We start from the raw sequence: 22,620 nt of genomic DNA, 5'->3' as shown, positions 1-22,620 counted from the left end.
AAATGGGTTTCCAACTGCCAGTAAAACAGAAGAAGACGAAGAAGAAATTACATGGGCCGTTTATCAATGCCCAAGTACGCCAGTACGTACTCGCGTGCTCGGTGAGTACGTACCCGCCGAGAACGCGAGCACGGACTCGTGGGCCGTTTCTCAATTTTCAAGTACGCGAGCACGGACTCGTGATTTGTACAGTCGGAACACCAGCGTACGTGATGATGTCACAGGTCCGGAGTTTTTACTGCCGTCCCCTCCTAATTTAACTGTGAGTAACATGTTATGAAGCTTAACTTTAATCACAGCCAAACCGGTTTACTCAGGAACAAATAAAACACTGAAATAAACCAAACATTAACATTTAGAAGTGATCTAAGTGACTTATATATCATTTTTAACCTCAGTAGTGAAACCTCTATTAATAAAAATAGTGTACATGTACATACGTGTACATACCTTAATAAAAACAAGCAGGTGAGATGTTAGAACGCTTTTATTTCTATTCTAGTGGACACTCAATACTATAGACAGCTGCTGGGGTTTCTTTAACCTGAGTAGTGAGAAGTCCGCGAGCGGGGGGGGGGCGATGTGCCGGGAGTCCGCTGTTGAGTTTTGGACGAAATGCATTCTGGGATATATAGCTGTCCCAAGTCTACACTGATGCATGCTCGATAAAATGGGCGGATCGAGAACACATCCGGGACTTTTTCGCGTTCTCGGCGTGATGCGTACTTCGAATTGGAACAGTACTTGGTCTCCGACTGATGACGTATCACGAGTACACGAGAACGCAAGTACGCACAAGTACGCATATTGATAAACGCCCATGGTCATGCTGCAAGTGAGACAACGCAGCGTGTAATAGTGATAGATAAATATTTGAAAAGTAGTTAATCTGACCAGATGAAGGCCCAGCATGAGTAGTGGTCAGAAGAAAGTCAAAAAAGGTATATAATTGGGACAAATCTGAACCAATTCCGCCATGCCTGGTGTGCGGGAAATTATCAATATGCTTTTTGTGACATTTTTGTTTGGTGGTGTGCCGTGTGATTTTTCTAAAGTGAAATGTGTGCCGTGGCTCCAAAAGGTAGGGAAACACTGCTGTAGGGTATCCCAGGGTGTTTAGTATAAATCTATTGTAACATATTTACTCAGAGCAACTAGTTTTACCCACAGCAGCTCAAACAACTCAACAGTTACTGTGTGTCTTCAGTCCTTACCTCACTTGACAAACTACAGTATCTGCTAATAACTTCAATTCAGTGCTTTGCCAAGACCCTGTCTGATCCAGTCTGTCTGTCTGATTTAGTCATTCACTGGATGTGATTTGAGAGACTGTAAAGTCAGTATCTGAGAATTATGTTTCCTGCTTCTGTGAAACATCTGACAAAGAAGGAAACCATGACTTGTGCCCATTGAAACAACTAAACATCATTTTAATGTTACTCAGTTACTCAGAGTTACAGTGAATGATTTTCAGCTTGCTCATCTTTTCAGTCTATAATCAAGTGTGCATTTTACAGTGTCAAATTACCATTATTTACTTTTGAAATTATTAATATAACTAACAGATATTTTCCCATGGCTTACAGTAAAACTTACAGTAAGAACTGCCATAGATGGCAGAGTTTGACCCTGTGTCCATTCTACCAATCCACTCCAGAACTCTTCCAGGTTTCTGTTGTATCCAGTGCAAATAATGGCTTGTCAGGCTGTAACCAGACAGCATACATGAGATCTTGACTCTCTCTCCAGGTCTTTTCACCTCAGAGGGAGACAAACTCAAAAGGAACAAAAGGAGTAGAAGTAGTGATCATCACTAATCCAGTTTGTCTTCAGTGTTTTAAAGAAAAAATTATTTACCATAATTTAAAGCTGTTTATAGTCAGAGATTGTTTTTCTGGTTAAAAAAGTAAAGAACTGCAAGAAGTTCTGTGATGAACAAAATGACAATTGTAATAATGGAGCAAAAGTTTGCATAGATCTCCCTCTACAGGAGAAATTTGGTATTCAAAAACTCAGTTTCACAGCTTCCAAGTATTTTACGATGTGATACGATATCATGAATATTTTTGCCATAATTGCTTATAAACACCATGAGAATCTTATTCTCAACTGACCAGATTATTTACAGAGGGATGGTTAGTGAATGCTGCAGGATTGATGTGATGCTGATCTACATTTCTCATTGCTCTGTATGTAGTGCAGGAGGAATCAGCAGTGTATTTTTGATGATACATTTCTCATGTACTGTGGATAACTATTATACAGAGTTGGACCTTAAAGTATTTGTAAGGTATACTAAAATTTATAAAATATATGTTTTATTTTATTGGGGGGGGGGATTCTATAAATTGAACTGAATATTTTATTTGAGTGAATCTAATGAAATCATCAGGATTTTGTACAGCTGCTTAGCAACTTCTGTCACTGTGTGTGTGTCGAGCACAATAATAAACAGCAGAATCTTCAGTCTTCAGGCTGTCCATCTGCAGATACAGCTGCTCTCTGCTGTTGTCTCTGGAGATGGTAAACCTGCCTCGGACTGACTGTGAATAGTACTTGGTGCTACCAGTATCAGCAGCAATCCACTCCAGGCCTTTTCCAGGAGCCTGTCTGATCCAGTGAATCCAGTAGCTGCTGAGTGTGAATCCAGATGTTGTACAGGTCAATCTGTGAGACTCACCAGGTTGTTTAACTGCTGGTTCAGATTCTGTCAGAGTCTGACCTTTAACACCTGCCCCAGTAAAGAGAAAATCAATGACAAATGCACAACTTAAATAGCATGGACCAATATATATTTTTAGATTATCATCAACAAAGCTTTTCACCTGCCAAGCAGAGAGTTATAAGCAGCAGTCCTGTCCTACAGTCCATCATGTCAGCCTGTGTCCACTGTTCTCTGTCCTCATCGCTACAGTCAGACATAAAGAGGTAGAAGCTATCAGTGCTTTGCATTGACTCCACCTCCTCATGAAGGGCAGCTTCTCCCTGATGAAATTAAAATTAGTGGTGTGCTGAGTATCGCAACCATGTTACACTATTCACTTTAACAACATCACCATGTTGAAACTACAACAGTAGAGAGAGTGATATTATACCCCTTATGTCAAAAATATTCATGAGCTTTTTGAGTGTTAGTTTCTATGAATTATTCATGAGCTCAGTAAGTAATTAAATTATGATAATTAAATTATGATAATTAAATTATGATATTAATAAAAATTATGATATTCATAAAAATTATGATTTTCATAAAAATATGATATTCATAAAAATTATGATTTTCATAAAATATGCTAGTTCATTGCTTTTCTTCCCCCAAAAAATAAGAACTAATTGCTTATTTTAGAAAAGTTTTTATATCAAATAGCATTCTTTTATTTTTTTAATCCATTAAAAACTTTTTCCTTTTTCCCCTAAAGAAACGCCATCTGGTGGTGGGTCAGCGCATGACAGCGCATGAGTGCACAGGGCGCGCACGAGCGCGCCTGTGTGTCTAGGCGCGCTCGTGCGCGCGCCTGACTCGGGACCGTGCTTCTGTGGGGGGCTCCGTGTTTATGGGTGAAAATGTGTTAAACCAGTATAAATGTGCTTAGTTAAACTTGTGCTTTTGTAACGTTCAGTATGGCCAGACATACAGGGTGCATGCCTTGTGGGAAAAGTTTATTTCAATTTATATGCATTTGTTTAATCCGAACAAAGAAATTTAAAATCAAAGTCCGAGTCGCAAAAAACTCTCGCGATCATAAACGCACCGCGGCTCCCAGCGGCTTACAGCAAAAAAACAAACAACAAAAAAAAACCTCCTGAAAAACAAAAGCCTTAGTCTTTTTTTCTCAAAAAACAGCCCTATCACTAGCTCCGTGTCTAAGTTCTTACTCGCGATCCTTAGGCACATAACCGGCCAATCCTCCTGAAAAAAAAAAAAAAAAACCTCCGCGGTTTCTCTCCAAAAATACGCAAAACAAAAAACCCCTAGAAATAACCTGTAGGCACCCTCCTATCCCCAACCTTATACTCGATAACAGGGCAAATCCTGAAACCAAATCCTTAGTCTTTTTTTCTCAAATCCCGCTCAGAGTCTAAGTTCTCCCTTCGCTCCGAGCCGCACCGGCCCGCAACCAGAGCATTCTCTTTTTCCTTCTTGTTCGTTCCCCGGCTCATCCCCGAATGCTGCTTACCTCGTTTGAAATTTGCGCCGGAGATCCACTCCGCCTCCCAGGTGCCCCGCTGCCCTGCCGCCACTCAGACCGAATTCACAATAATACCCCTTCGCCAGACCACTAAAACAATTAGCGGTACTCAGACCAATTCACAATAATACCCCCTTCGCCAGACCGCTAAAACAATTAGCGGTACTCAGACCAATTCACAATAATACCCCCTTCGCCAGACCGCTAAAACAATTAGCGGCACTTTTACCTGTGTGCATATCAATCGTCCTAGGTAAACCTTACTGCCCCATGACAATCACATAACAAAGGGGCGGCTCCATTCGCACCCCGCTCACCCAATCGCGCTCAGCTTGGATTTTCACGATCCCCCCGCTCAGGTTAAGACTTTCTTCGGTCTCTCACAAGCCATCTGACTTCGGAAGCATGGACAGCTGGCTCTCACTCAGGTTAAATAATTTAACATTTAGGCCTAAATGTAACTCTTCTTTTCTACCGGAAAAAAAACCCTATGCAAGAGAGATTCCGATTTTGGGGCTATGCCTTCAGCCTAAGAGAGAGCAAAATCTTTTTCTACCAGCTAAAAGGAGGTGAAAGTTTTGGTCCCCTCACACCGCGGATCGCCTTTACTTTGTCTAATTGGGGTGTTTTGAGCCTCATCGCTACGCCCGAAGTGCAGAAGAGCCTGCGGGAAATGAGCTCGCAACAACCGAGAACCAGGGATCAACAACAACTCGCGTCGCTTTCCCTATGTGCATATCACTCGGTAAGTGTTCATCTTCCTCTCTAACTACATTTTTGCATTTTCCTTTTTACCATTCTCTCAATCCTTTCATTTAAAAAATATCACATTGGTTTGTAACACGTACAATACACCATCCGTCCATCCATTCGCTTCCGCTTATCCTTTTTTCAGGCTCGCGCGGTGCGCTGGAGCCTATCCCACGTACAATACACTTTAAAAATATATATAAGATCCAGTTTAACTCCCGTCAAAGCTTATACATTACATCTCTACATCACCTATCATTTTCTCATCAGGTATCTCATATCATCTTGTTATTGTTATGTTATGCTCCTTTGATATTTTGCTAGTTTGCGTGTTTTAAAATTCTTTTTGTTTTTCTTTATATTTTTTAGACTCTCATTTAAGCCAGATGTGTTAACCTGATCCCTGCGAAACACCAGCTCTCCGTGGATTTTGACCGCGAGTGACCGGATGTTGTTTCCGGCCTGAGGTTGCCTGAAATGCCGTGAGGCTCGTTTGAAAGATTGCGCCCGAGACCAACTCCGCCTCCAAGGCGTGCCTACCTTTAGCTGCCACCAGTGAGATATCAGAGCCGGGCTCCACATATCCAATCAGGAGCACGAGCAAGACAGCTTTTGCAGACTCTCCAGAAATATACAAGTCCTTACCAACTGCTCTGCAACCCAGTGTTTCTGGTCCCCTCACCAACATCGCTTTTTGAGATATTTTTTTTACGAACCACCAAAAAAGCAATTTTACCCCCCAGTACAGAAGACTGGATCTGAGGGCAGCAGCGGGGACAAATGATTGTAATGAAGCGACAGACATTTCATGGCTGGTCTTAGATAATTGTGAGTCATTGTGTCTTATGGTGAAAAGTACATAGTTTTGCAAGAGGCATACAAGCACTGTGGAAAAAGTAATCATAAAACTGTTTTTGTGAACACTCTGCTCCCTACGTTATGCTTTTAAAATTTGATACATGTAATGTGATCATCAAAGAACATGTTCTTTTTAAAAACACTCATTCTTATGCTTTTAAACTATGTCAGATTATCATAAAACACTTATTTGTATGTTATAATGTTTTTCTTACACCATGTGTAATTTTCATTCACACCTTGTTCATTGTATCAATGTGTAATTATGTATCTTTGATAAATAAATAAAATATTTAATCCTGTATTTGTGTACTTTCTGGTGATTCAATAAAAAATTAGTCACATATCGCTCTGATAAACACAGATGGCTGAAAGAAATGTTTGATGGAGCAAAGGAAACAAGTGTCTTGCTGCTAAACTTTTAAGTCACCATGGTTTAAATGAGAAAATGCCACTAGGAAACTAGCAGCCCTAAGTCTTTATGTAAAACATGAAAAACTCCATATCAGTGATATCTACAAAGGTGTACTCATTTCTTTGTTATGGTACTTTACTGTTCCAATGAAACAAAAAGAAAATCTCATTTTAAAGTACATTTTTCAGCCATCCTGGCCTATTTTCAGGGGCAAGAATGTTGATGTTAGACTGTGTTTTAAATCAGGTTGTGATCTTAAACTATCACAGCACTGATTTTACAGTAATGTGCAACAGTTGTAATGTCAATTAGAATTCCAAACTGGCTTTTCTCCAGTCAGTGTTATTGTGAAATTTAACTTGTTCTTTTGTGTAATTGCACATGGCCCATCAAAGGACCCCTTAGTAAGCTGTACAGCATAAGTTTTCAATTCACTTTTGTCAGAAAACTTCACAGTATGAGAAGTTACAGCACAGTTTCTCCAAATGTGTGCTTCTTTTTCAGTCAGCGTGCTTTTAGAGCATCTACATTAGCTCATGTAGTAAAAGTACAATCAGTAAGTGTACTTTAACATTTGAGATTCCGAGTGACTCTTGCTTAGATCATGTGAACAATTTCATCAACCTTTTTTTTTGTATAATGCATCAAACCTGTTCAAATCAGTTTATTTTCAATTCATATTAACTAATCTAGAGACAAGGAACTCCTTTTTAGCTTCTGTGATGCATTTACCTCTCGCACGTTAAACTAAATGTTAGTGTTCTCAGAGTTAACATGTCTTATGTTACCATCATGTATTTCTAAAACCCAGCCTCAGTCTATGCCCTATAGACTCTCACATGGAAACACCATTGATCTAGATATTCACAAATTTCATCAGGAGATTCTTAAGGTATTAAGTTTTTTGTTTGTTTTAATGTTTTACACAAAAAACTTCACATTTTTATATTTTTAAATGAAAGTGTCATGGAAAGACATTTTTTCTTTAATGATGTTGCTGCCACATTCTCAAATACTAATTATTCTGGGATTTTATGGTCAAACTATGTGATTTTCCAAGTGTGTGTGTGTGTGTGTGTGTGTGTGTGTGTAGTAAAATGACCTTATGATGCTGTCACCGTGAATCATTCAGGATTAACAACGCAAATTGTATCGATAGCAGAAACAGTCTTAAAACTTAATTAGTCTTATAATTCTCACACGTTACCACTAGTTTTACAAGCACAGTCTTCTTCAGTTCTGTTTATGTAGCTTTTATGAAACTGATTTTCCATAGTACAAGTAGCATTTAATCTTTCTTTGCTCTCCAGTATAAATGCAAGAATTTTCAGGCTTTTATTGAAACTGTCACAAATGTAACACTCAATGCCAAAAACAGGGTTGATCAATGTTTCTATGAACACTGCTTCGTATATAAACAGCTCTGAAACCCCCTTTATTTTTCTAAAGTAATGCAGAACAGGATCTCTGTGACTCTCTGTGTCTCTAAAAATCCCAACAAAACTGGCAATCACCTTGTAGAGGAATTTCTTTCATTTATGTATTGATCACTTTGTTTATTGGTAATGCTTTTAGGTCACTGTTTTAGCATGTCTGCCTCATACTCCATTCAAACAGTTAGACACACGGTGGGGGTCTGGTAAGGAAGTTGTGGGGAAAGCAGACAACTCCACAGGAAGAGTCTTTTTGTCTTTTCTCCACTGTAAGAGATAGCAAGGGAGTGTGAAACTTTCTTTGGGGGAAAGACCAAAGGTGTGAAAACAGCTGTGTACTGCCTTTTGTTCCTGTAGGAGGTATTTAACTGAGAGCCATGCTCACCGTCTGCCCCAGCTATGGCAGTCCCTCACCAAGCTTGATTTCTGTTCTTTGTCTTGATTAAAGAATGTTAGCTACCGCTCTTCGCTTGTCTGCAGGCTCTATTAAATGGAAAACTTCCACAACAACCTCTAAACAATGGTTTATGGCTTTTTGTCACCTGCAACACCATGTAACACTTGGATGTTATCACATTTTCAAGGGTTTATGTGTTATCCTTGATCACAGTTCTAAACAAGTTAACTTTCTTAACATAAAAGTAGCCCAAAAAAGACAAATATACGTCCAGTTCTTTTCTTACTCCAAGCCTACTGATCGGAAAACATTATGTGATGCTGGAAGTTTTCATCCTATCCACCTCCAAAACAAGTTTACCTGTAAGCCAACACATTAAACTCAAGCAAATTTGTGAAATTCCTGAACAATATGCTTTGTGCAGTAGCAGTAGTACTAGAACTAGTACTAGTAGTCCTAGTATTGTGCAGCAACCAGGCTTTAAGAGTGATCACTATTCTGGCTTGCAAATGGTGAAAACATGTCACAGTCTTAGCTGCAAATCAGAAATGTTGGTAAATTTAAAAAAGGAGTTTAAACTTCAGGTTTGGCATAGACACAGACTTTCTTAATGCCACACTCAGGAAATTCACATGTTACACATGATTTAGCTCACCTGCTAAATCCCCAGAGCAATAACCCCATCAGCATCCTTAGCCTGAGTGTTGATCCTCCAGGTGAGTGAGTGGAGTTGAGTGTGTGTGTGATCAGAGGTGAAGCTGCTTTCTTCAAAGTCTCATCAACAACATCTTTAGAAACAAACATCAACAACCAGGAAGAGTCTAAAAGCACTGAAAATGAAACAGACCATTTACCATACACTGAAAAAAGGCCATGTTGGATTTACTTGATTCAGTAGTGGACATTGGTTGCACACAAATGTTTTGCTTTGGCAGAAACTTAAACAATTGAGTTCAATCAACACAACTTGTTCATATTCAGTAAACCTGTGCATTTTGTGTTCATAAAACGCGATTGAAACATGTTTAGATGAAGTAAGTTGAGCTCTTGGAATATTTTAATCCTTCACAATTTTGTCATTTTATTTCAACACTATTCAATAACTTTTACCCCAATACTACTTGGTCACTTAAATACTACATGTTGTCTTCATATTACATAATATTCAACAAAGTCTAGATCCTGGTTACCATAAGAATTCAATGGATACCATCCTCCTATCTTTATCCTGGTTGCAGGGGGGCTGGGAAATAACACTGAAGTGATAGGTTTCAAGGCAGGGTACACCCTGGACAGCCCACCAGTCAATCACAAACAACCATTTGCACTTACATTGACAGGTAATTTAGAATCACCAATTAACCTAACTCCAACAACTGCATGGCTTTTAACTGTGGGAAGAAACCAGAATACCCAGAGAGAAACCAGTGGAAACTAGCCAAACTGTGGATTTGAACCCAGGACCTTCTTACTGTGAAGCAACAACACTAACCACCATGCCAACAATCCAGACTTAACAGAAGTAGGAAAGCTATGATTTCAAGGCTTGATGCAGAAGTTTTTTGTACGTTTTTGTCCTTGACAGGTTAAACCACAATAAATAGCAATAGCATACACGTGGTGTGTGTGTGTAGTTGTCTGCCTCTTATAACTCCAGTGTTTTCCTGCAGTTTGACATCTTGTGAATTTCATGAGTTCAGCAACTAACCACTCTTACTAGAATGTATCATGTCATCTCATCAAGGACAAATTAAGTTGTTGAATTTCGTACAGATCCTTCATGATTTAATTATGTTCATAGAAACATGAAATTATTGTGTTTAAATTACAAGTTAGACTTTTTTAATGTAACAACCACCCAATTTACTTTTTTCGGTATACCAAAAAAAAAAGTAGAAGCGGCTGCTCGATTTGACTGAGATGGATGCCTTCCTGAAACCACGATCCAAAGCGCACGAGACTGAAAGTTATTGACTTACTTCACTCGAATATGAAATGAACAATTTAATCTAGCCTCTCTGCATATCATGTAGTTTCTACACTATATAGTTACACTTAACTTTAAAGCATGATGCACTTATGTTAAATACACGCAAGATGCTTACGTAAATCAAAGAGTTGGCCAATCCCTTTTTTTCAGTGTACCCAACACTGAGCTCCTGCACAGTCAGATGGAGTGAAACATAAGGTCCCAGTGGTGTTCTGTTGGATTTAGCAGGTGAGCATTGTTGCCAGTCAAAACTTTCTTGGAAAAGGATTGCAAGAATCCATGTAATTATTTGTTTTACTTGAATCAAATGTATTGGTTTCATTACATCAAATAAAATAATTTTGGAAACCCGTTACATCAAACAAAACTTTCTTGGAAAAGCATTGCAAGAATCAATCTCGTTATTTGTTTTACCCCATTCAAATCTATTGGTTTCATGACATCGAATAAAATAATTTTGGAAACTCATTACATCAAATAAAACTTTCTTGGAAACCCTGTACATGAAGTAGAAGGTTTTTGATGTTGTAAGTTCTGGCTTTAATATTTTCAGCTGATAAGGTGAACTTCATACAAACTTTGTGTTAAAAAAATCAAACTATGTCTCGTGAGTGTGTATTGGCGTGTATTGTGACTGCTCCATCATAATGTATGGAGCAAATGTATGGAGCAAATGTCCCCCTGAGGCACAAAGGGCTCAGAGGCACATTTGGCAGCCAGGGTTAGAGCTCAGAAACGTGGAGCCTGGGGGTTGGGGCTAACAACACTGACTGGTAAAAGAATCTAACATCCAAGTGTTACATGGTGTTGCAGGTGACAAAAAGCCATAAACCATTGTTTAGAGGTTGTTGTGGAAGTTTTCCATTTAATAGAGCCTGCAGACAAGCGAAGAGCGGTAGCTAACATTCTTTAATCAAGACAAAGAACAGAAATCAAGCTTGGTGAGGGACTGCCATAGCTGGGGCAGACGGTGAGCATGGCTCTCAGTTAAATACCTCCTACAGGAACAAAAGGCAGTACACAGCTGTTTTCACACCTTTGGTCTTTCCCCCAAAGAAAGTTTCACACTCCCTTGCTATCTCTTACAGTGGAGAAAAGACAAAAAGACTCTTCCTGTGGAGTTGTCTGCTTTCCCCACAACTTCCTTACCAGACCCCCACCGTGTGTCTAACTGTTTGAATGGAGTATGAGGCAGACATGCTAAAACAGTGACCTAAAAGCATTACCAATAAACAAAGTGATCAATACATAAATGAAAGAAATTCCTCTACAAGGTGATTGCCAGTTTTGTTGGGATTTTTAGAGACACAGAGAGTCACAGAGATCCTGTTCTGCATTACTTTAGAAAAATAAAGGGGGTTTCAGAGCTGTTTATATACGAAGCAGTGTTCATAGAAACATTGATCAACCCTGTTTTTGGCATTGAGTGTTACATTTGTGACAGTTTCAATAAAAGCCTGAAAATTCTTGCATTTATACTGGAGAGCAAAGAAAGATTAAATGCTACTTGTACTATGGAAAATCAGTTTCATAAAAGCTACATAAACAGAACTGAAGAAGACTGTGCTTGTAAAACTAGTGGTAACATGTGAGAATTATAAGACTAATTAAGTTTTAAGACTGTTTCTGCTATCGATACAATTTGTGTTGTTAATCCTGAATGATTCACGGTGACAGCATCATAAGGTCATTTTACTACACACACACACACACACACACACACACACACTTGGAAAATCACATAGTTTGACCATAAAATCCCAGAATAATTAGTATTTGAGAATGTGGCAGCAACATCATTAAAGAAAAAATGTCTTTCCATGACACTTTCATTTAAAAATATAAAATGTGAAGTTTTTTGTGTAAAACATTAAAACAAACAAAAAAACTTAATACCTTAAGAATCTCCTGATGAAATTTGTGAATATCTAGATCAATGGTGTTTCCATGTGAGAGTCTATAGGGCATAGACTGAGGCTGGGTTTTAGAAATACATGATGGTAACATAAGACATGTTAACTCTGAGAACACTAACATTTAGTTTAACGTGCGAGAGGTAAATGCATCACAGAAGCTAAAAAGGAGTTCCTTGTCTCTAGATTAGTTAATATGAATTGAAAATAAACTGATTTGAACAGGTTTGATGCATTATACAAAAAAAAAAGGTTGATGAAATTGTTCACATGATCTAAGCAAGAGTCACTCGGAATCTCAAATGTTAAAGTACACTTACTGATTGTACTTTTACTACATGAGCTAATGTAGATGCTCTAAAAGCACGCTGACTGAAAAAGAAGCACACATTTGGAGAAACTGTGCTGTAACTTCTCATACTGTGAAGTTTTCTGACAAAAGTGAATTGAAAACTTATGCTGTACAGCTTACTAAGGGGTCCTTTGATGGGCCATGTGCAATTACACAAAAGAACAAGTTAAATTTCACAATAACACTGACTGGAGAAAAGCCAGTTTGGAATTCTAATTGACATTACAACTGTTGCACATTACTGTAAAATCAGTGCTGTGATAGTTTAAGATCACAACCTGATTTAAAACACAGTCTAACATCAACATTCTTGCCCCTGAAAATAGGCCAGGATGGCTGAAAAATGTACTTTAAAATGAGATTTTCTTTTTGTTTCATTGGAACAGTAAAGTACCATAACAAAGAAATGAGTACACCTTTGTAGATATCACTGATATGGAGTTTTTCATGTTTTACATAAAGACTTAGGGCTGCTAGTTTCCTAGTGGCATTTTCTCATTTAAACCATGGTGACTTAAAAGTTTAGCAGCAAGACACTTGTTTCCTTTGCTCCATCAAACATTTCTTTCAGCCATCTGTGTTTATCAGAGCGATATGTGACTAATTTTTATTGAATCACCAGAAAGTACACAAATACAGGATTAAATATTTTATTTATTTATCAAAGATACATAATTACACATTGATACAATGAACAAGGTGTGAATGAAAATTACACATGGTGTAAGAAAAACATTATAACATACAAATAAGTGTTTTATGATAATCTGACATAGTTTAAAAGCATAAGAATGAGTGTTTTTAAAAAGAACATGTTCTTTGATGATCACATTACATGTATCAAATTTTAAAAGCATAACGTAGGGAGCAGAGTGTTCACAAAAACAGTTTTATGATTACTTTTTCCACAGTGCTTGTATGCCTCTTGCAAAACTATGTACTTTTCACCATAAGACACAATGACTCACAATTATCTAAGACCAGCCATGAAATGTCTGTCGCTTCATTACAATCATTTGTCCCCGCTGCTGCCCTCAGATCCAGTCTTCTGTACTGGGGGGTAAAATTGCTTTTTTGGTGGTTCGTAAAAAAAATATCTCAAAAAGCGATGTTGGTGAGGGGACCAGAAACACTGGGTTGCAGAGCAGTTGGTAAGGACTTGTATATTTCTGGAGAGTCTGCAAAAGCTGTCTTGCTCGTGCTCCTGATTGGATATGTGGAGCCCGGCTCTGATATCTCACTGGTGGCAGCTAAAGGTAGGCACGCCTTGGAGGCGGAGTTGGTCTCGGGCGCAATCTTTCAAACGAGCCTCACGGCATTTCAGGCAACCTCAGGCCGGAAACAACATCCGGTCACTCGCGGTCAAAATCCACGGAGAGCTGGTGTTTCGCAGGGATCAGGTTAACACATCTGGCTTAAATGAGAGTCTAAAAAATATAAAGAAAAACAAAAAGAATTTTAAAACACGCAAACTAGCAAAATATCAAAGGAGCATAACATAACAATAACAAGATGATATGAGATACCTGATGAGAAAATGATAGGTGATGTAGAGATGTAATGTATAAGCTTTGACGGGAGTTAAACTGGATCTTATATATATTTTTAAAGTGTATTGTACGTGGGATAGGCTCCAGCGCACCGCGCGAGCCTGAAAAAAGGATAAGCGGAAGCGAATGGATGGACGGATGGTGTATTGTACGTGTTACAAACCAATGTGATATTTTTTAAATGAAAGGATTGAGAGAATGGTAAAAAGGAAAATGCAAAAATGTAGTTAGAGAGGAAGATGAACACTTACCGAGTGATATGCACATAGGGAAAGCGACGCGAGTTGTTGTTGATCCCTGGTTCTCGGTTGTTGCGAGCTCATTTCCCGCAGGCTCTTCTGCACTTCGGGCGTAGCGATGAGGCTCAAAACACCCCAATTAGACAAAGTAAAGGCGATCCGCGGTGTGAGGGGACCAAAACTTTCACCTCCTTTTAGCTGGTAGAAAAAGATTTTGCTCTCTCTTAGGCTGAAGGCATAGCCCCAAAATCGGAATCTCTCTTGCATAGGGTTTTTTTTCCGGTAGAAAAGAAGAGTTACATTTAGGCCTAAATGTTAAATTATTTAACCTGAGTGAGAGCCAGCTGTCCATGCTTCCGAAGTCAGATGGCTTGTGAGAGACCGAAGAAAGTCTTAACCTGAGCGGGGGGATCGTGAAAATCCAAGCTGAGCGCGATTGGGTGAGCGGGGTGCGAATGGAGCCGCCCCTTTGTTATGTGATTGTCATGGGGCAGTAAGGTTTACCTAGGACGATTGATATGCACACAGGTAAAAGTGCCGCTAATTGTTTTAGCGGTCTGGCGAAGGGGGTATTATTGTGAATTGGTCTGAGTACCGCTAATTGTTTTAGCGGTCTGGCGAAGGGGGTATTATTGTGAATTGGTCTGAGTACCGCTAATTGTTTTAGTGGTCTGGCGAAGGGGTATTATTGTGAATTCGGTCTGAGTGGCGGCAGGGCAGCGGGGCACCTGGGAGGCGGAGTGGATCTCCGGCGCAAATTTCAAACGAGGTAAGCAGCATTCGGGGATGAGCCGGGGAACGAACAAGAAGGAAAAAGAGAATGCTCTGGTTGCGGGCCGGTGCGGCTCGGAGCGAAGGGAGAACTTAGACTCTGAGCGGGATTTGAGAAAAAAAGACTAAGGATTTGGTTTCAGGATTTGCCCTGTTATCGAGTATAAGGTTGGGGATAGGAGGGTGCCTACAGGTTATTTCTAGGGGTTTTTGTTTTGCGTATTTTTGGAGAGAAACCGCGGAGGTTTTTTTTTTTTTTTTTCAGGAGGATTGGCCGGTTATGTGCCTAAGGATCGCGAGTAAGAACTTAGACACGGAGCTAGTGATAGGGCTGTTTTTTGAGAAAAAAAGACTAAGGCTTTTGTTTTTCAGGAGGTTTTTTTTTGTTGTTTGTTTTTTTGCTGTAAGCCGCTGGGAGCCGCGGTGCGTTTATGATCGCGAGAGTTTTTTGCGACTCGGACTTTGATTTTAAATTTCTTTGTTCGGATTAAACAAATGCATATAAATTGAAATAAACTTTTCCCACAAGGCATGCACCCTGTATGTCTGGCCATACTGAACGTTACAAAAGCACAAGTTTAACTAAGCACATTTATACTGGTTTAACACATTTTCACCCATAAACACGGAGCCCCCCACAGAAGCACGGTCCCGAGTCAGGCGCGCGCACGAGCGCGCCTAGACACACAGGCGCGCTCGTGCGCGCCCTGTGCACTCATGCGCTGTCATGCGCTGACCCACCACCAGATGGCGTTTCTTTAGGGGAAAAAGGAAAAAGTTTTTAATGGATTAAAAAAATAAAAGAATGCTATTTGATATAAAAACTTTTCTAAAATAAGCAATTAGTTCTTATTTTTTGGGGGAAGAAAAGCAATGAACTAGCATATTTTATGAAAATCATAATTTTTATGAATATCATATTTTTATGAAAATCATAATTTTTATGAATATCATAATTTTTATTAATATCATAATTTAATTATCATAATTTAATTATCATAATTTAATTACTTACTGAGCTCATGAATAATTCATAGAAACTAACACTCAAAAAGCTCATGAATATTTTTGACATAAGGGGTATAATATCACTCTCTAACAGTAGACTACAGACCAATATCTTACTTCAGCACATATTTGTTTCATGCGGATCACATAAATGAGAACAGCTGGTTATCACTCAAGAAAGAACATTTAGTTCCAGATTTACTAATGGTCAGTGGCAGCAATAAACCTTCTTTAACACTAAACAGCTTCTGGGTTTACTAAAAAGATGTGGTGGATGTTTTATGACTGAGAATTTTGTACAGGTAATTTTTGCAGATGGCCTTTTTGTATTTGTATTCCCCCTTCGAGAGAATAACAGAATATGTTTGAGTTAAATATTTGATTTACTATTACTACACATCATAAAGAGTAGAATAGAATAGAATACAACTTTCTTGTCACTGTTACAAGAACAACGAACCACAGTTTGGCTTCTCTCTGTTGACAGCATGTAGATTTACATTCAGATTCTTACAATGTAAGTATCTACAAAGTAACATAGTCGTTTTTATCTACACACAAAAAAAGATATGTACAAGTTATATATATATATATATATATATATATATATATATATATATATATATATAATACAAAGAAAGCTGCTAAGTTGTGGAGAGCGCCGGGCCGTTGCGACTGCTCGTGCCACCATCTTGGAAAATTGTCATTTATTACAAATTGTGATATATCCAGCACTGAAAAACACCTTATACACGTAGTTGTGATTGCTGCTTCTAGAAATGTGAAGTCAAGTTTATGTATTTGTAGAGAGAGGGTGAAATGTCAGAATTAATGTTCAATTGACACATTCATTCTGACATTCTGTGTAGATGTTAGTGCAAGGCCTAAATTTTGGCTCTGTCGTAAAGCTCTTTACACAGTTGGTTCATGATCTGACAATAAAAAATGTTCATAATCATACTGGTCACCTGTTACCAAAAGATTTCAGTTATATGTGGTGAAATAGTTTATAATAACCAAGTTCTTCTCTGGATAACTCCTGCACTCCACCTGAGTCTTAAAATAAGTTAATACTCAGGTGTGAATCCAGAAAATAAAACATTTAACAGCATCATGTAACTATCAGCAATAATGAAGCTGTATGTTATATTGTTTAACCTTCTTTATTATTAATTGTTGATGGTAAATAGAGAAAGCACTTTTTGTATTTCAGTTACAGTCTCTCACTTTCTTATTTGATGCAGTAATAAACTGCATCTTCAAACTGTTCATATGTATCTAGACTTTTTTGCTGGAATCATCTCTGGAGATGGTGAATCTACCCTGAACTGACTGGGGGTATTAAGTAGGATAACCCAAAGTGTCTATGAAAGCAATCCACTGTAGTCTTTTTCCTGGAGCCTGTCTGACCCAGACCATAGCGAAGCTGCTGAAGGCGAATCCAGAGGCTGTACAGATCAATCTGTGGGACTCTCCAGGCCTTTTAATTATTTCATACTCTGTTTTTGTTTATGACCTTACTTAATTCATGGGATTTAAAAAAGAAGAAGATTTAAGCAGAAAGTGATGGTTTAACAATGTATATCAAAACTGTAGTCAGAGAAAATCTTTACCTGTCCAGTAGAAAGATAAAACCAGCAGACTCTTTAGTCCATAGTGTTAGTTTTTGCTATCCTTTGAGCTGAACAGAGCTATTGTTTAAATTAGACTCCTCCTCATATGAAACATTACTGAGAAATAACTGACTTGGTTCTTACTTGGTGAGAAATTAAAAACTGCTATGTTGCTTTTAAAACTTCATGTATTACTGCAGTCAATTTGTGTTCATAACAGGAAGGACATCATGAAGTCATATTGCCTTTACAATAAACAAAACGTATTATTAGTCATAGTGTATAATGTATTTTCTTTACCACAACAGGTTGTGGCAGACGGCTGGTGAGCTTGGGTCTGCCTGGAAGTGTCTTCATATTAAAACTTCAGTCCTTTTCTGAGATCCTGTTTGATTCAGTGTCTGATGTGGTCATTCACTGGATATGAACTGAGAGAATGTAAAAGTTGATATGTGTGACTCTGCTGGAGGAGATTCTTGATCATAGATCTGTTAGGGAAAAAATAGTCATCACCTTTTCATCTGAAAAATTCTCAGTACTGGTAGTAAACATGTATCTAATGCCATAACTAAGTTAATAACTGAATACATTTCTATGGATAACTGTCATGTTCGAGTAAAATCAGGTACGTATCCATCCAGAGTCATTTGAGCTCCTCCCAAATGACCAAGCTCCTCACTCTCTGAGCACAAACTCCCTTCAGATGAAAATTATTTCCACCACTTGCTTCTTGATCTTATTCTTTTAGTTCATACACAGAGCTGGTGGCCATAGAGTCCCAGCAGCTGATAACAGCCTGACTAAGGGATGGTTCAGGTAGCTTATGCTTATGGTTTCTTCTTCAAACTAAACATACTATTCTTCTGGGATGAGCAGAAGGGAACAGATTGAAATATGATGTAATCTGACTTCATTTAGTAAAACTTTATTGTAGACTGAACCAGGATTTCAATAAATTTTGGATTATGCTCATTTCAGCTTTCTCCTGTTAAAATTAGATTAAACCATTTTCAGCTTGCTTGCCTGTTCAGTCTAAAGTCATGGGTAAATGTATGGATGTGTACAATGTCACTTTATAAATAATAATAATTATCAGCAAATAACTGGTTTTAATAATGGATATATTGTCATCACTTTAGAATAAAATAACAAATATGGATAAATAAAAAACTCTTTTTCATCTGCAAAGAAAAAGCAGAAGTCATAAGATCACATTGTTACTTGATATTAGTACATGATGAGGTTTTTAAGCAGCTGTTCTTATGTTACATGAGTAAACAACAGGTGTACTTTCTGCTGGAGTCTTCTTCAGTCATGATTACTTCAGTCATGACTTTGAAAAGAACTGCCATAGGTAGCAGAGTTTCTTCCTGTTTTCATCCACCCAATCCACTCCAGAGCCCCCCCTGGTCTCTGTCATATCCAGCCAATATTTTAACCTGTCAAGGTATAACCAGATAGGATACATGACATCTTCACTCTCTCTCCAGGTCTTTTCACCTCAGAGGGATTCTGCTCCAGTTTGATCTCACTAAAAACTCCTGCAAGAACAAAACAAGAGTTTTAAATATGTAATGCCATTTCTTGGAGAAACTCTCTTGAATGTCAGACTTTTTTTGAAAGTATCGAGGTAATGTAACAAACATATGTGCAGACTGTCAGTAAAGGTCCGTCAGTTTTCGTGTCATTTATTGATTAACACTGGGCGTAAAGTTGTTCTGTTTTACTGAAGGTGGGGAGGCAATAAAATAAAACCTGAAGGATTTTGTACAGCTGCTTAACCAACTCCTGTCACTGTGGCTGTCGGGCACAATAATAAACAGCAGAATCTTCAGTCTTCAGACTGTTCATCTGCAGATACAGCTGCTCTCTGCTGTTGTCTCTGGAGATGGTAAACCTGCCTTGAACTGACTGAGAATAATAGATGTAGGCACTGTTATAATTGATATAAGCAATCCACTCCAGTCCTTTTCCAGGAGCCTGTCTGATCCAGACCATATCATAGCTGCTGAATGAGATTCCAGATGTTGTACAGGTCAGTCTGTGAGACTCTCCAGGTTGTTTAACTGCTGGTTCAGATTCTGTCAGAGTCTGACCATTAACACCTATAAAAATAATAAGAAAATGAATGACTTGCACAATTTTAAAGCATGTAACAAAATATTTTAGACCTTCAAAAACAAAAAAAAACAAAAAAACCTTACCTGCCAAGCAGAGAGTTAAAAACAGCAGTCTTATCCTACAGTCCATCATGTTGAGATGAGTCCGCTTTTCTCTGTCATCATCCCTGCGCTCAGATATGAAGAAGCTCTCTGGGTTTTTGCATTGACTCCTCCTCTCAGACATTTGCGTCCAACATCTAAAGAGTGAAGAATAATTAAGGCTCTTATAAATCATGTTTATCTAAATTAACATTTTTGGCATTTCCCAAAATGTTTGCCTAACTTGACAGAGAAAGAGAATCGTGTTATTAGTAAATAATTAGTTTATATTGTTATGAAAGGGTATAACAGAAGTGCAGATTCTTAATTTAAATAATTTATTGAGAACGTGTGATATGCTCAATAATATATTAATGAGTTAGGTTGTTTTTTTTAATTGTTTTTTCAACCATTTTTCACAATATGTAAAAACATAACTTCACACTTATTTAACTTCACCTAGATCATATATTAGACAGTTTATCAAAGCAGTCTATGCCTTTAAACATAACATTTCCTAAAAGAAATTATCTGTCATCCTTTTCTCTCCCTGGGATATACCTGGGTTATACTTTCTTCTGTTCTGTAACATTAGCTAGATACACACAACAACTAACAGACTGCATCAGAAGTCTAATACAAATGCTAAATACAGCAACATAAATGATGCACAAATTACATGTTTTTGTCTCTTACATTTCTTTGTATTCATTAAGCCTTAGTGATGAATATGCAATAGAATTTACTTATATTTGTTAAATAAAATTATAAATTCATGAAACAAAAACATGTGAATTGTAAAAAAAAAAAAAAGAAAGAAAAGAAAAGATCAGCATACTCATGGTCTCACCTGTCACCTGACATGCTGGCTTTAGGCTTTAATCTGTGGACTCTTCCACTTAAAATTATTCAGTCTATTTATAGTTGGACACTCCAGTCTCATCACCACATCTTTAGACAGACGTCTGAAGGTGTGTTTAGAAGGATTCTAAACATAAACACTGGACATAACTAAGATTTTGAGATTTGGAGATGGCCAGTTAAATTATGTGTTTGTTTGATCATTTGTTTTTGTTTTTTTGTTGTTGTTTTTTTAATGGACTAGTCTTTGTACACTTTGCAGAATTCTATATATAGAAAATAAGTTGAGTGTATAATATGACTCAATTATGTATAAAATACATTTTGTGTTTCATTTGCTATAAGAAACTCATCTACATTTACCAGCAAACTGATCCTGAAACAATCTGTGGTCTTAGGGCTCCTCCTCTGGTGGTGCAGAGTTTAAATAACCAAAGGTGCTTTTCTTCTCCTCTGCTGAACGCAGACTTCACCCACCTGAAATTAAAACTTACAGGAAGATAATTTCTACAACTGTCATGATGTGACCTTGACTGAAAACCTTGAAAACTATTTGTTTGATATCTGTTTAAACCATAAATGATTTGGTTCCATCCTGTTAAGACCAATGACTTTATAAGTGCCTCCTGATAATAAAGGTATTTTTATACGCAGTCAACCTCTTTTAATTTTCCCTAAACAATGTAGCAATGACTGTGTCAAACTTAATTTCTTAGTTTGCAGTTATATAATGTATTAATTAATTTGTAATAAACAGTGGAAGATTCTGTGCAGCTGTTCAGCCAGAGTCAGTCACTGTGGTCGTCGGGCACAATAATATGCAGCAGAATCTTCAGTCTTTAGTCTGTTCATCTGCAGATACACCTGCTGTTTGCTGTTGTCTCTGGAGATAGTAAACCAGCCTTGAACTGACTGAGAGTAGTGGATATAACCACTAGCCTCACTGATCCCAGCAACCCACTCCAGTCCTTTTCCAGGAGCCTGTCTGACCCAGTGCATCCAGTAGCCACTAAATGAGAATCCAGAACCTGTACAGGTCAGTGTATGAGAATCTCCAGGTCTTTTAACTACTGGTTCAGATTGTGTCAGAGTCTGACCATCAACACCTGTTAAACAAGTAAAACAGTCACTTGCTGTAAACTGATTAATCGTTTGAAGGCAAATATAACTCAGTATCAGTGAAACTCTTCACCTGCCCACAAAGTGATAAAAAGCAGCAGTCCTCTCGTTATGTCCATCATGTCAGACTGAATTATGACTCCACACTCTCGTCTTCCCTGCGTCACATAAGTAGGTTTAAGACAGCCAGGTTTTGCATTGACTCCTCCTCACAGAAAGGGAAGAGCTGATGTAGATGCGACAATTATCCTCTTATAGTTCACATTTAGATTTTTCAATACATTTGATTTATTCATTAATTTAGTTCAGTTCACTTCAGTCATTGTATTGTTCGTACTTATAAAGCTGGTTCACAGACAAGCACACAAACGTCATCCACAAAGAGAAGAAGAAGAAAAACGACATTAAAACAACAAAAACAATACAAAAATTTTATTCACACAGAAAATACAGAAAAATGCACAAAACATACAAAAATCACAGAACATAAATCAATAATCAATTACTAAAATATACAAAGTACAGGTATCACATAAACTAATTGAAAAACAGTATTGCACTGGGACCAGCTGAATTTTTGGTGAAAATGATTTTTTTGTGAAAGCACATTAATGGCTTTTCTTGGCCACTGCTTTCAGACTTGCATCAAATTCACAATAATAATATAACAGAAAATAATTTGTGATTTCTAATTCAAACAGTTTCTTTTCCTTTTTATTTATTTATTTATTTTCAATTAGACTCTAGTTCAACAAATAAACATTTTCTTATTACTACTTCAACATCCATAACATGTACTGGCAGAATCACTGGTGTACATCTAGAAGCAAATTATACAATACAGCTGTATTAGTACCAATGGCCAGTAACCTTGTGTTCATGTGTTTCCCAAACTCAGCTCACGCTCCAATCTTTAGATCTCTGTTTTGAACTGAGTGAGTTATCAGTTTTTTTGTTGTT

General features: G+C 37.8%; 3 protein-coding genes, 1 long non-coding RNA gene and 1 gene segment (V, D, J or C); 1 reads left to right on the top strand and 4 right to left on the bottom strand.

Moving 5' to 3' along the window:
* LOC100709195 (uncharacterized) overlaps window positions 1–22,620 on the bottom strand; it is a 1,346,887-nt gene that overhangs the window by 747,507 nt on the left and 576,760 nt on the right. The window lies entirely within an intron of this gene.
* Window positions 1–22,620, top strand: part of LOC112846698 (uncharacterized) — a 961,229-nt gene that overhangs the window by 528,603 nt on the left and 410,006 nt on the right. The gene's annotated exons all lie outside the window — the stretch shown is intronic.
* LOC102076453 (Ig heavy chain Mem5) overlaps window positions 1–22,620 on the bottom strand; it is a 900,359-nt gene that overhangs the window by 500,365 nt on the left and 377,374 nt on the right. The gene's annotated exons all lie outside the window — the stretch shown is intronic.
* Window positions 1–22,620, bottom strand: part of LOC106096470 (immunoglobulin mu heavy chain) — a 1,110,954-nt gene that overhangs the window by 718,975 nt on the left and 369,359 nt on the right. The gene's annotated exons all lie outside the window — the stretch shown is intronic.
* Window positions 2,384–21,029, bottom strand: LOC112846674 (immunoglobulin heavy variable 3-30-3-like). The segment is given in 3 exon segments: window positions 2,384–2,731; window positions 19,684–19,838; window positions 20,905–21,029. Coding segments are annotated over 2 exon segments (465 nt in total).

Source organism: Oreochromis niloticus, linkage group LG4, assembly GCF_001858045.2.
Source record: "Oreochromis niloticus isolate F11D_XX linkage group LG4, O_niloticus_UMD_NMBU, whole genome shotgun sequence".
Taxonomy (NCBI): Eukaryota; Metazoa; Chordata; class Actinopteri; order Cichliformes; family Cichlidae; genus Oreochromis; species Oreochromis niloticus.
This window is presented reverse-complemented; position numbering and strand designations above follow the sequence as displayed.